The following is a 15,209-nucleotide window of genomic DNA, read 5'->3' as shown; positions in this document are numbered from 1 at the left end:
CGTGACTAACTCATGTCACCTTCTTTCAATATGATTGGTTCAGTTTGTAAAAGCAAACCCCCCTCTTTCACCCTCTCGCTCACCCTCACGCCCACATTATATCATTAATATCAAATGATTAAAACATGTCTGGAATATATGATCTAATAATCATCCATGACACTTAAAGGGATAGTTCACCCAAAAATGAAAATTCTGTCATCATTTACTCACCCTCAAGTTGTTTCAAACCTGTAAGAATTTATTTTTTCAGCTGAACACAAAAGAAGATATTTTGAAAAATGTCTGTAACCAAACAGTTGATGGACCCCATTGACTTCCATAGTATTTTTTTTTCCTACTATGGAAGTCAATGGGGTCCATCAACTGTTTGGTTACAGACATTTTCCAAAATATCTTTTGTGTTCAGCAGAAAAAAGAAATTCTTACAGGTTTGAAACAACTTGAGGGTGAGTAAATGATGACAGAATTTTCATTTTTGGGTGAACTATCCCTTTAAAACCTGCATCTAAAGAGTTTATGCTTGAGGAAGAAGGCAGGCTCTGGACTTTATCACTGTCATTACGTAAACTACACTTCATTGAAGTAAACAACGAAACCTTAGACAGAATAGAAACTAGAGAAGAATCCTTAGCTGACGTGTTTAATGACTGTTCCAGTAGGTTAGAAGATGTTTTATGAGTGTGATCATTATAAATACAGAACAATCTCTCAGCAACTCACACAAAGCTCAAATCAGCATTGCTAGAAGGAACATCTCAAACCAGACCACCTCTAACCATTATTATGGAGTAAGTACTTTTCCAATACAAATGTGAAAAAAATCTAGTCTAATGAAGGAATTTAATGTGATTTACCAGACTAAACTCAAGATTGTGTAAAAATGTTGTGGCTTAGTTGAATCTGTTTATTATCTGTCCCATGACTGCTACGATATATTTATATGTAAACCAAAACACAGAATTTGTAACTCTTCATTAATAGATCTTTATTTCTGTGTCAGTAACTCTAGTCTAAAACAACGTCTTGAGAGGCTGGAGTGCCACTTCACCTGGGATCTGGAGTGCAGTACAAATGAACTCAAGGATTCACTGAGCAAGCTGAATTATGTGGACCAGGAAACATGCACTTGGCCGGTTCACTATTACAACCTGCTGGGCTACATCCATCAGACTCTTGGCTCCAACACAGAGGCAGTGAAGCACCTGCACAAAGCAGAAAGTGTGATCCAGGAGCAGGGAACAGAAGAGACAGGAGTCCAGCTTCAGGTCAATAAAGCAAACCTGGCTTGGGTCTACTTCCATTTGGGAGAGATGGATAAGAGCAAAGGATATCTAGAAGAGGTGGAGAGGCTTCAGCGAATGCATCCTGCTCCACCTGGATGCACTTTACACCCTGAAGTCAGTGGAGAAAAGGGCTGGACGCTGGTGAAGTTTGACATGTCCAAGAAGCGGCAGGCGATTGATTACTTTAAGATGGCTTTAAATGCAGAACCAGATAGGAAGGAATGGCACAAAGGACTTGCCATTGCCATGAACACGGAATTTGCACAGTCTGAATTCACTCTAGATGAGATTGTAGAGCAACTGAAAATTGCACATGAAAAAGAACCAAATAGTTTGTTCCTTTATTCTCATTATTTACTAAAACTGTACAAACAGAAAAAGGTGTGCATTGAAAGGGAGATGCAAGGTTTACTAGAAAGATCTCTTGAAACTGAAAACCTGGAGAGCTTTCATGTAATTCTCAGGTATTATAGTGAACAGGGTTCTTTAGATAAAGCTATTCGAATAGCAGAGACAGCTCATGAAAAGTTCCCCTCTTCAGTTAAAGCGTTGAAACAATTGGCAGACTGCTACAAATGGAAGGTTTACAACATGAACGACAGCGAGGAAAGGGAGACTTTGGCTAGGAAATCCATTAAGCTCTTTGAGGAGGATCTTAGATATTACCCTCACTCATACAAAGTAAAGATAGACCTTGCATCGCTGCATTGTTACACACATGAAATTGAGAAGGCAGATGAGATTTACAAGAATCTCCTGTCAGAGGAAAATGATATTTCTCCTCATAGACAGCAGCACTTATTTTATAGTTATGCCCAACATCTAAATCATAATAAATCACAATCCAGAGATTCAGTCTCCTTTTACATGAAAGCAGCAGAAATCCCAGTAATGACAGAATGCAAACAAAAGAGTATAAAAGTCCTTAAAAGCATTATGAGGAGGGGCAGAGACCCTCGCTGTATGGAAATTCAGCATTTTCTGGAGGGAATTAATGCTTCTGATTAAAATGTGCTCTAACGCATCAGACAAGGTATGAACAATGTCCCAACGTCATACATCAATCCTCAAAAATCATTATGGAGGATCTTTAAATTTCACTCAATGCAGAAACCATAATGAAGAAATGGGACAACTATCTTAATTCCCAATCTCTAGTCAATATACTGTATTCAGTGTTATATTTGTTGTGTTAATGGACTGTAGATTCCAATACCTGTTCATTGTTTCCATTGATGTAAAAAAACCATATGCTTATTGCATCTAGTTATAACTATTGCTCACATATGAGACAGAAAACCCTTTCGCAACTGCTTTCCTTTGAGACTTTCATTTCTGAAATGTGGATATACAGATGTGTTGCTTAAAGTAGCTACATGTTTCAAATACAAGAATAAACATGTCTCTCTTTCATTTCTGATTAGTTTTTTAGTTTGTTGATAATATTTACTTGACCTGCTCAGTTGATTTTGCAACTTTGTTTTCAGTGTGCAGTAACATACAAATTAAAACCTTTTTCTTACAGTGTCTCACAAGTTGAGTGCATTTTAAACATGATTTTTCTGTTTTCCATTTTCTTAAGGAAACTTTGTAGCTTGCCAGTGGAAAGGCTGATGATACATTGTGACAAATTGAATGTTATTTACTGTAAACAGAACAGTTACAAGTCACTTTCAAATAAATGTGTATTTTTGAGAATCACAAGGTATTTAATGTATTTTCTAAAAATGTAAAAAAGAAATTCAAATTTTTCCCTTCTTGTCAAAAACCCATAATTCCTATCAAAGGCAAAGTATTCATGACCTACAGGCTATCTGATACTATTTTCTAATATATACGGTAGTATCTAATATTATTCTTGTTTCCTTGGTAATGATTTAGCCATATTTTTCAAGAGTCTAAAGTCCAAAGAAAGCTCTGTTGATTGATGCAGAATTAGGAAAGCTCTATTTAACACATTTGGCATATTTAAAACATTACAACATTCAGCAGAATTCAAAACATTCCCAAAAAAAATCAACAAAGAAAATGTGGAAATAAAAGAAGCAGATTTGATTTCATCTGGGCCACGAGCTATCATATTGATAGCAGCACTAAAATCAATAACACTTTTTTGACACTGAATAGGGTGACATTTGATTTGAGTGTTTTAAGGCCAATGAGCTTGACTATTTGAAAACAGTAGTGCATGTAGCTGTATACACTACTATTCAAAAGGTTGGGATCACTTTTATTCAGCACAGGAACATTAAATTGATTAAAAGTGACAGTGAAGGCATTTATAATGTTAGAAATGATTTATATTTCTAAACCAATGATGTTCTTTTAAACTTCCTATTCATTAAAGAATCCTAAAAAAAACTGTTTCACAGTTTCCAAAAAAAAAAAGCAGCACAACTGTTTTCAACAAATAGGTGAGCATTAGAGGCTTCTTTTAAAAACCTTAAAATATTACAGACCCCAAACATTTGAATGGTTGTGTACATTATAAATACTTTGAACTGTGAATAAAGCAGTATACATGTAATTACTGGGCAAAGGACATCGTTCATTTATCTGACCAGCCAATCAGATATCAGCTTGAGAGACACATTACAATATCAAATGAGTATCAAATATGAAACACTTTATTTTTTAGCAAACTCATTAAAATATTTGGAACAATGACAGAAGTTACTCTCAAGCACAAAATGTCACCTTTATAAATCACCAAATTCTAAATAAAATCCTGTCTTTTGGCAGTAGAGCCGTGAGTTTGAGCATGTGTTTGTGGCAGTCCATCTGACGGATGAGAGCTTTGGATCAGAAACACAGAATAAACTCTCATATAACCCTGTTTAATTCCAGAGGAGGCACTTTCATGTTTCTTGACAGCAATATTGCTGTACTTTTCTGCTGCTTTAGAAATCTCCAGTACCTGGTTGTGAGTCAGTTTAAGCAAGAGCTCCCTCTAGTGCAGCGGATGATCACTCTCACAGCAGCCAGAATCACAGCACTGCAGATCAGAGAGACTCCACTGAGGAAGAATGTAGATGTGTAGGAGCCTGTCTGATCCAATAGCCAACCTGAGAGAGAGAAATTTCACAAAACACTCTGATTTAGTTAAATATACTGCAGGCACATACAAGTGAATAAGCAACTGTATGTGTAAACAGTAACTCCGTAACTACAGTAACTTGTGTGATTGATTCTTGGCATGTATTGGAAAGTTTGTGAGCGTGAAAGAGAGTGGGTAAATCTTCTCTGACCTCCAATAGGTGGGCTGATGAGGTAGGGGATGGCGTGGAGGAAGTAAACAACTCCCAGAGCTGAGGTCAGTTGGGTGGAGCTGACAGTGTCCGAGGTCACCACAGGAATAAGTGCCACGTAAGCTCCGTCAAAGTAGCCGTAGATGAGAGAAAAGGGGACGAGGAGGGAAAAACCACTCAGCAGAGGCAGAAAGAGACAGCTCAGCCCCTCTGACCCCACAGCCAGCATGTAACTCACCACCCTATATGGCCTCAAACACCTAAACATAAACACACACAAGATACAGATCAAACCGCAGAGTTAGATGGGAATCGTTAAGAATTACAGTAATAAACAGTTCCATTAACAGTATTTTAGTACGTTCAAGGAATTAATAAAAAAAGAGAAGATATTTTTAACAATACGGTAAATACATTTTTAGAATACATGTTTGTTCAAGCTTCTAATGACATTTCAGTGCTTTTGTCCTTTTTCAGTCGTTGGTTGATACATTGGTTGATAAAGTGAGATTAAGTACATAAAGTATATTTATGCTAATTAATATATTTAAATATTGCAGGTTTGAGTAATAAACTGAGTTTGCATTTCACCATTTTTATTAATTTTAAGGAATACTGAATCTGTTTTTGTGCAAGTGAGATGAGTAAATGCATGTTTAAATGTATTTTGCAATTTCTCTCAAAATGGGGACAAGAGAGGTGTCAGTCAATAAATGGGAAAACTTATTTGACAAAGTAACTCAGGTATTTTGTAGTAAATTTAAAATCTATGGAAAATGGAAATAGATGGAAAATACTAGTTACTTGGGAAAAGTAATTGATTACTTGTAATGTGTTATCCCAGCACAGTACATTAGTAGACATGAATGTGATTTTAAAGACAGATTACAGTACCACAAATTGAATTAAATGTCTACCTCCACAGGTTCTATGAAGTAAACCGATGTCTAGCGTAGATGTAACTCTCAAATATTGCAATTTACGAGAAAATAAGAAAAAAAAATTCACAACAACCGTACTTACTTTCTATCAGCAATCCATCCGAAAGTGATAGTTCCGACAATCCCTGACACTCCAAGTATGGACATGAGTAATGCTGCCTGTTGAGGGCTGACGCCTGCGCTCAGTGAATATGGTACAAGATACACAAATGGCACACTGCAACCGTATGCAAGGAACAGGAAGGACACCAACAGCAACAGGAAGTCTGGTATCAACAGGAAGGAATATTCTCTCAATACGAGTTTCCTTATGATAGACCATACATTTTCCTTGGACTCCTTTAGTATGTTTGTGTTTACCACCTTTGATTGTGCCAGACTGGTGTAGTTAGCGTTTGCTTCGGATTTTGATTCTGGGATAGCTGGCAAGTCATCTAATTGTATTAAAGCTGGGACTGAGATGTTCCATTCATCTGCGCTTCCGTTCACAGTCTCTGAGTCTTCAGAGAGATCCTGTCTATGGTTTAGCTCCTCATCGGAGTGTGTATGCTTTGCATCAGAGGGCCCTGACTTATCTGCCTCCATCTGTTCTTTTCCATCCCATGGCATATTGTCAGCTTGTTCTTTCCACCCTCTGTCTTTCATCATTTTATCCGTATCCATATGTTTTACCTCCACTGATCTCTGTTCCTGTGCACTCAATTCAACATTGAGGACTCCATCAGCAAGTTTCACATTCAGCAAATCAACTTTTTTGTTACCCTCCAAGTCCATCTCCTTCTGCCTCCCTCTTTGGCCTTCCAAAGGCCTCATAAGGGCTCCACAGACACACAGGTGAGACACCAAACCCCCCAGAATGAGCAGCGCACCCCTCCAGGAGAAGAACTCAATGAGGAGTTGCACAGCCGGTGCTAGTATGAAGGTTCCAATGCCGCTGCCGGACATGGCGATCCCGTAAGCCAGCGCTTTTCTCTCGCTGAAGTAAGAACCCACCATGGCGATTGCAGGAGTGTAGCTGAGAGCAAATCCCAAACCTGTGCAGAAAATCAGGAAGGCTAGTATTCAAGACTACAGATATGCATGGCTAGTTTGTTGTAAATTAAAGGTACACTATGTACACTATGTTCAAAATTAACAAAATTTAAAGAATGTGTCAATACATCATCAATCTTTCTTTCAAAATGAGTTTTTCTCTTATCCTGATTTTCTATTATAAAATAATATAAGCCTATTATAAGTGTTTATATTTTAGACATGACGGGATGGTTTTCACTGGAAATTGCATTTATACATGTCGAGAACTGAGGGATTTGAAATGTTGTAAAGTGACGCAGAGTTGCCTTTTTAATTACTCAAAAGGTGAGTAAAGTAGGCTATTTTATTGAACAGATACTGCCATATTTAGATCTCTAACAAAGTTCATTAAATCATTATCTTTTGTTAAGGGTCATTCCATTATGGTTGTTGTAGTGCTGTGCTGGAATTTATTTTCAAGGAAGTACTGTGTCTATTAATGGGTAAATCTACAGTAATGTCTTCAGCTAGTCAGCTTGAGATCCTTTCCATCTAAACTGGTTAGATCTCTTAAACCTAGTAGTGAAGTTGCCTTTGGCAAATGTAAGCAGTTTTGATTTTTAACTGCTAGAGGGCCAAAAGTTACATAATGTACCCTTAAAGGGATAGTTCACCCAAAAAATTTAATTTGCTGTTAATTTACTCACCCTCAGGCCATCCAAGATTTAAGTGACTTTTTTTCTTCAGTAGAACTGTAAAGAAGATTTTTTAACTGAAACTGTGGTCCTATGTCATTCATATAATAGAATTCAATGGGTGATTCACTTGGAGATTTAAAAAAACATATGCAGACCAAACAAAATTAATACCCGCGGCTCCTGAGGATACATTGAGGCCTTAAGAAGTGAAATGATCGCTCTATGCAAGAAACTGAACATTATTTACCACATTTTTACCTCTAATCCACAGCTTTGGCAGCTTTTCTTAGCGGAAGCTTTCTGTCGCATAAACATTTCTATTTTTGCTTGATTCATTAAAATGTTTGCAATACACAATACGCCTTTGAATTTTATTTGCATTAATAAATTAAAATGAATACATAAACATTTCTACATGAAATCATAATTTAACAGCGCTCAGCTCACATGCAAGGTCGCTCCGACAAATAGGTCATTATGCGACAGAAAGCTTGCGCTCCAGACACGCTCATGCTTGACTTTTACTGTCTATGATGCTTGACTGTTTGCCAAGGCTGTGGATAAGAGGTAAACATTTTTTTTAAAATAATGATCAGTTCTTGCATAGACCAATCATTTTGCTTAAGAATACCTCAATGTATTGTCAGGAGTCGCGGGTATTCATTTTGATTTGTCGGCATATGTTGTTGTTTTTTTATCTCAAAGTGACGGCACACATTGACTTCCATTATATGAATCACCAAGGACCACAGTTTCAGCTAAAAATCTTCTTTACATTTTGGATGGCCTGAGGGTGAGTAAATTAACAGCAATTTTCATTACCTTTAACATAATAGTTACAGGGTAAAAATGATGATTATCAGTGTAGTTGAAATAGAAGTCTCTGTTTGAGTTTGAAATATTGAGAATGTTGTGTATGCTGCTGTGTGTGTAATCTGTATCAAACCTGTAAGAACACCCAGTGTAAGATACAGGAACTCTACGCTAGTGGCCAGTGAGCTGAGCACCAGACCAGCAGAGGAAAGAAGTCCACCAATCATGACAGCTATACGAGAAGAGAGGCGGTTCCCTATATAACTACCCAGTGGTGCTATAAAGAGAGAAAGAGAAAAAGAATGAGGTGGATTGCATGATAGTGGAAGTTCGTATTATTTTATGACTGATAACCGATTAATGGACAATATGAAAATTCAGTACATGTTGTACTCACATCTTGCATATATAAATAAAAAAAACTAAATACTAAAATGTATCATTTTAAAAGCCACAAGTGAATTTACAGTATGAAAAAAAATATATTTTTGTTTACATTTAAGAGTGTTATTAAATTATTTAATTTCCACTTTAAATGAGAGTTAGATTACAGTAATCTAAATGTAAAAAGAGGAGAAATGAGCATTCACAATTAAATATTGACTGATAAATATACATTATCAACCTATACCAATAAATAAAAAAATAATATCAGCCCACCAACTGATAAGGAAAAGATAAATTGTTCATCATGCAGAAACATTATTTTTATATATATAAAAAGTATAAAGTGTTAGGTGAAAATAGCTCCTTAAAATCCCTTTTTACAGTTAGTATTAACATATGTGACTTTTTTTTATTAAACCCTACCATTTGTGTGCATTTATATGGGTGTTTATCCTCATGATTAATGAATATTGTGTATGTATGCATCACAATTGATATGACAAAATAATCTAACTGCTTGTAAAGAAACAGTGGAAAAATAAATACCAAAAGATACACCCAAAAACCCCACATAAATAAAATGTGTTTCTGTGAATATTCTTTCTCACTGTCAGCCAGATAAATCTGGTTTAGAGTGGACTACGCACTGTAAAACTGTAAACACAGATCTCCTAAAATCAATATAGTTGAGCTGCCACTTCTAAGTCACGAGTTTTGCTATAGGGTGAACACTAGAGGATTTTTTTCTTTTGCCTTATATGGGTCTTACCACACAACATTGTAGTGCAGTCCAGCAGAGAATGAATCCATGCAGTTGCAGAATAATCTCTGGAAAAGTATGACTGGAATTCCACAAAAAAGATGGAAACACACCTGCAACCAACATGAAAATGGACAGTTTTGAGGAAGCAATATGCTAAAGGTCATCTGTTGCTTACTGCAACATTCATTTTAGTTCTTTTAAGTACAACATTTTCAATCAACATCCAAAACTGGGTATTTTTCCTGGGGTAGTTATCCTGCTTATTGAATGATTCATCTTGGTTGAGTTTAAAGGCCATGTCCACAGCATTTAGTTTAATTTAGTCTCACATTAAAGATTATCTATTATGCTTCATTACATTTTCAACCTCCTTTAATGTGTAATGTTGCTGTTTGAGCATGAAAAATGTCTGCAAAGTTACAAAGCACAAAGTCCACTCCAGAGGGAGTTATTCTCTATATCAGTAAGCACTGTTTCTGATCTCCCTGAAACGCTTCGACTGTAGTCTTGTGTTTTCTTCCAGGAACGTACACGTCACAAATAATTATTATTTCCTCATTTAAATAATTCCCGCTAAAAGGCGAGGCGTGGTGGAGTTGCCTTAGTACTGTGTTGAAACTCGCTGTTATGGTGAGGGGCGTGGCATTTCTGAAACATGTTGGAAGCAGTTGACCAATCACAACACACTTGTCCAGCTGACCAATCAGAGCACATTACGCTTTTGGAAGGAGGGGCTTCATCGAGACCGAAACTAAAAAGAGCGTTACTTGCAACAATGTAAAATATATATATATACACTCACCTAAAGGATTATTAGGAACACCTGTTCAATTTCTCATTAATGCAATTATCTAATCAACCAATCACATGGCAGTTGCTTCAATGCATTTAGGGGTGTGGTCCTGGTCAAGACAATCTCCTGGACTCCAAACTGAATGTCAGAATGGGAAAGAAAGGTGATTTAAGCAATTTTGAGCGTGGCATGGTTGTTGGTGCCAGACGGCCCGGTCTGAGTATTTCACAATCTGCTCAGTTACTGGGATTTTCACGCACAACCATTTCTAGGGTTTACAAAGAATGGTGTGAAAAGGGAAAAACATCCAGTATGCGGCAGTCCTGTGGGCGAAAATGCCTTGTTGATGCTAGAGGTCAGAGGAGAATGGGCCGACTGATTCAAGCTGATAGAAGAGCAACTTTGACTGAAATAACCACTCGTTACAACCGAGGTATGCAGCAAAGCATTTGTGAAGCCACAACACGCACAACCTTGAGGCGGATGGGCTACAACAGCAGAAGACCCCACCGGGTACCACTCATCTCCACTACAAATAGGAAAAAGAGGCTACAATTTGCACGAGCTCACCAAAATTGGACAGTTGAAGACTGGAAAAATGTTGCCTGGTCTGATGAGTCTCGATTTCTGTTGAGACATTCAGATGGTAGAGTCAGAATTTGGCGTAAACAGAATGAGAACATGGATCCATCATGCCTTGTTACCACTGTGCAGGCTGGTGGTGGTGGTGTAATGGTGTGGGGGATGTTTTCTTGGCACACTTTAGGCCCCTTAGTGCCAATTGGGCATCGTTTAAATGCCACGGCCTACCTGAGCATTGTTTCTGACCATGTCCATCCTTTTATGACCACCATGTACCCATCCTCTGATGGCTACTTCCAGCAGGATAATGCACCATGTCACAAAGCTCGAATCATTTCAAATTGGTTTCTTGAACATGACAATGAGTTCACTGTACTAAAATGGCCCCCACAGTCACCAGATCTCAACCCAATAGAGCATCTTTGGGATGTGGTGGAACGGGAGCTTCGTGCCCTGGATGTGCATCCCACAAATCTCCATCAACTGCAAGATGCTATCCTATCAATATGGGCCAACATTTCTAAAGAATGCTTTCAGCACCTTGTTGAATCAATGCCACATAGAATTAAGGCAGTTCTGAAGGCGAAAGGGGGTCAAACACAGTATTAGTATGGTGTTCCTAATAATCCTTTAGGTGAGTGTATATATATATTATGGTATTGGCCATATTATGGTCTTGATTTTGTTTATATATATATATATATATATATATATATATATATATATATATATATATATATATATATTATGTGTTTCAAGAATTAAAAACCTATTCTAGTAGACTCCAAAAACAAAATCAAGACCATAATATGGCCTCTTAAAACTGACAAAACAGAGGTGATGTGAGGGTATCACCTTGAATTCTGGTAAGCAAAGAAGTGCATATAAAAAAACGTGTCTGTGGGGAGTCATGAACTGACCTAGTGACCGCACGTGTGCAAACGGTGGTGAGGAAACATCCAGCCACAATCATCCAGCCCCATCCGCCATCCGGAGTGGCCGCTGAATGTGGGTTTTTCTCAGTCATCTCTAGTCCTCTCTTCATCCTCTCCCTCACTCTCTCACTCCTTTCAGCCTCTTGTTTCCTCTTCTGTCCAGTTTCAGCTGGTTTTGTTCTCTCCGGCTCTGTTTGGGACGTATTTACTTGCTGTTTTTCTCTCATTACTTCTGTTCCTTCTCGCTTTCATCTATGAGGAGCTTTTAAATGCCATCAAGCAAAATCTGCACCAGAAACAGAATTTTTTTCAATCCTAGTCGCATTGTATGTGCAATCTAAATCAGTCTGTATTATAAGAAAAATCTGTGTTGTAATAAAAGTGAAATTGCTTCAAATGACATTGTCGTGGTTTGGATTGAATACTAAATGTCTCTGAGATTAAAAAAAAAATTGAGGCAGAAAATTAACATTCTTGTCATCATTTACTCACCCTCACCCTCACACAACTCAGGAGTTACCACTCTATGACTGACTGGTTAGTGAGTGAGAGACCTGGCAAAGAAATAAGAGCAAAATTGTCCTAGGCTGAGTCTATCCTACATATACACTCTGAGATGCTTTCCATGATACAGACAGTGACCAAGTTACTACACACACTAGTCTGATTCAAAGGGAGGCAGGGAACAGTGTGTCTATGAATGCCAAGAAAGAGGGCCAAAAACTACTTCATGGGGCAAAAGCAGTTACTTATTGCAAAAATTAGTAAACATGAAACAAAGCTTCATTCAATCAATCAACTCCTGACAGTAACCATTACCAGAGTTAGATTTTGTCCTGGACTCACCTCAATCTATGTCTGGTAAACCAGATCACAGTCAGACCTGATGCAATGACTTGAAGTCTTTAAATGAAAGACTCAACAGGCCGCCTCACTGATGGAACGTCTTCTGCATGAAAAAAGGTCACAATAACATTAAAGACAAAAGATTTCAACTTTTTAAAAGAATATGTTCTTTTGACCTTTCTGTTCATAAAAAACAAAACAAAAATTATTACAGTTTCCACAAAAATATTAAGCAGCTGTTTTCATCTGACATTATACTATGCTATAGTTACAATTATCAATAAATAAAGGAATGTACTTTGCACTGTCCTGTAATTTAAACAAAATAATTAGCCATTGAAAAGTTGTAACCAGTAGAGGTCAGAAGAGTGAAGAGAACATGTAAAAATCATCATTCTGGATCAATGTAGGTACAAGCTCAAATAATTATGAATTAGCACATGAGTAATAACAGTTGTGTAACACTTAGGAAGTTTTTCTAAACATACACACAACAAAATACATGACTGAGCTTTCGAAGTGGTCAAAAAGAAGCGCACTTACTCTGAAACATATTTCCCAGTGTACAGAGTCTGGAACAGACGAGGGACAAAAACAACCACTGCTCTCCTCCAAAGTGTGGTACACATTGGCGCACATGGCTCTGCATCACTGCGCGGGGTGCGCGCGCGCTTGGACAGATCAGCAGGGCGGAAACTACAGCCAGCCAACGTGAGGTGGAAGTAGAGGGGGCTGCTTGGTCTAAACTACAGTTAACTGCTGTCCTGGGTAGGATATTTGCCATGGTTCCCTCTCATTATAATACAGTGACTTTCAGGGGGGTTCATTGTTTTAATGGAATTTCAATAAGAAGTTTTCAGGACACAATAGATTGAAGTTCGTTCAAAACTCTCTTTTGGTCAAACTCTGGAAGCTTGTGTCCGCTACGGAATATAGCCTAACAATTTAAAGGATAATTTCGACTTTTTATCACACAATTCTGACTTTTTATCTCACAATTTATAAAGTCAGAATTGCGAGCTATATTAAGTTCAATTATGAGGGGGGGGGGGGGGGGGGGGGACTGACTTTTTCCTCAGAATTGCGAGTATATCTCACAATTCCGACTTTATAACTCGCAATTGTATCACGCAATTCTTTTTTTATTTTATCTTGTGAAATATAACTTAAAAAAAACAACATTCAATGAGATATATTTAAAATGTAAATCTATAATAGGCTACAGTTCTAAATAATAGTGTTTGTTTTGCCCGATGATCCTAAAAAAGAGTTCGAGTGCGCTACTGTTACCTCATCAGCGACAAGTGTACGAAGGTGTTTAGAGCTAGGTGAAAATACGCCCTGAATGAATTGTAAACTAACTTTTATGGTTACTGAAGTGTTTGAAAACCCAAGGGAAACATATATTTATATGTAAAAGAAAGAAAGTAAAAAAAAAGTGTATTTCTAAGACCCCGCCCTCACCGTTTGTTTTGAGTTCGTGGGGTTCAATCCCAAGCTTAACTGAGGGGATCAGACAGGAGATAACAGGAGAACAGCGATTTGCTCATGCATATTACCCTAGGGGTAAAGGTGATCACTCATTTGCTATTGAAAAACATTTATCTGGGAAGTTTGAGAGGGGGTAGTGAATGGTTTAATTGTTCTTTTTGTCCTCGTTACTTCTCTCGGGTTCAGTTTAGTTTAGGCCTACTTTACCAAGTAACTAAAAATGTATATGATCAAGTGTTAAGACAAAATAAACGAAGAAAAGTCGGAGAGATTTTTTAAGATTTTCACTCAAAAATGACTTTCACAAACCTGTGCATTTGTTAAAGTGCAAGCATTTAAAATGGGTGACTGAATAATTGAAAAGAACATAAAAGTAGCCATTTCTAGGTGGGTTAGTTCACCCAAAAATAAAAATTCTGTCATTGTTTACTCTTTCTCAAATTGTTGCAAACCTGTTTTAATGTCTTTGTTCTGCTGTACACAAAGGACAATATTTGGAAGAATGTTTGGAACCAAGCAGATCTCAGGCCCCATTGACTACCATAGTATATTCTCCCTACTATGGTAGTCAATGGGGCACGGGATCTGTTGCAACATTCTTTAAAATATCTTCCTTTTTGTGCACAGCAGAACAAAGACATTTATACATGAGGGTGTATATAACTTGAGGTTGAATAAATGATGATAGAATTTTCATTTTTGGGTGAACTATCCCTTTAAGAGGCATTAAGCAATTCATACTGAATAAAATCCACAAAATGCATTTTTTGTTTTCAAACTTTTATTTTTTAAAAATTTCCTTTCTTTAGTCTATGCATAATAGCATCAATCACACAGATATCAAGTCTCTCATGTCTTCTTAATAAAGCCGCAAATTTCAACACAGGCTTTAAAGACACTTTGAGAGGTGAAAAACAAAGATAAGAATATTTACATGTTTGTACAATCTGATCAAACAGCACAAAGTATCCATTAGAGTAGCATCAAACAAGCAACGCAAAGGATCATGCGTTTAAAATTGTCAGTAGGAATCAAAAGAAAACACAGACACAGAAAAATCTTGAGAAAAGAACAATTTCAAATACCCTTTTCACTCTGCATAACAGCATTACTGCCAACAGTGGCAAACAGGACATGAGCAGCTAGTTTCTCAGAGACACATGACTCCAACAACCAAGCAGCTTTCAGCAAAACAACATTCAGAGCAACTGACTCTATTCAGAGGAAAAGAACACTAAGATGACCTCTCAACTACCTTCTGCGATACAGAATACACATACAGTCTGTGGTGTTGCTTCTTCCATGTATAAAACTGCTGTAACTGGCAGCTAGTTTTGCTGCTTACTGGTATACTTACCAGTAAGTTACTTCACAAGTTAGTTACTTCAAACCTTACCAATCTCTCAGGGCCT

General features: G+C 37.3%; 2 protein-coding genes across 2 annotated transcripts; one reads left to right on the top strand and one right to left on the bottom strand.

Moving 5' to 3' along the window:
* Positions 1–579: 579 nt before the first annotated feature.
* Positions 580–3,154, top strand: LOC307148067 (interferon-induced protein with tetratricopeptide repeats 1-like). Its single transcript, XM_079853259.1, has 2 exons — positions 580–791; positions 1,004–3,154. Exons 1-2 carry the CDS (start codon positions 787–789, stop codon positions 2,292–2,294), a joined length of 1,296 nt encoding a protein of 431 aa, XP_079709385.1. The 5' UTR covers positions 580–786; the 3' UTR covers positions 2,295–3,154.
* slc16a12a (solute carrier family 16 member 12a) lies at positions 2,955–12,961 on the bottom strand. The gene is made up of 9 exons (XM_079853258.1): positions 12,850–12,961; positions 12,307–12,409; positions 11,953–12,014; positions 11,446–11,746; positions 9,157–9,260; positions 8,134–8,277; positions 5,558–6,509; positions 4,535–4,794; positions 2,955–4,351 (listed from the first exon to the last, which is right to left on the bottom strand). Exons 4-9 carry the CDS (start codon positions 11,685–11,687, stop codon positions 4,215–4,217), a joined length of 1,839 nt encoding a protein of 612 aa, XP_079709384.1. The 5' UTR covers positions 11,688–11,746; positions 11,953–12,014; positions 12,307–12,409; positions 12,850–12,961; the 3' UTR covers positions 2,955–4,214.
* Between the last annotated feature and the right edge of the window lie 2,248 nt (positions 12,962–15,209).

This window comes from Squalius cephalus (assembly GCF_949319135.1).
Source record: "Squalius cephalus genome assembly, chromosome: 20".
In the NCBI taxonomy this organism is placed as follows: Eukaryota; Metazoa; Chordata; class Actinopteri; order Cypriniformes; family Leuciscidae; genus Squalius; species Squalius cephalus.
This window is presented reverse-complemented; position numbering and strand designations above follow the sequence as displayed.

Bases quoted from the DNA above. Each gene is read 5' to 3' on its own strand.
- slc16a12a (XM_079853258.1), bottom strand. From the start codon at position 11,687: ATGAGAGAAAAACAGCAAGTAAATACGTCCCAAACAGAGCCGGAGAGA. The intron at 6,510-8,133 runs GTTTGATACAGA...TTTTCTGCACAG, and splicing joins TACACTGGGTGTTCTTACAG to GTTTGGGATTTGCTCTCAGC. The intron at 4,352-4,534 runs GTCAGAGAAGAT...TCTCTCTCTCAG, and splicing joins CATCAGCCCACCTATTGGAG to GTTGGCTATTGGATCAGACA.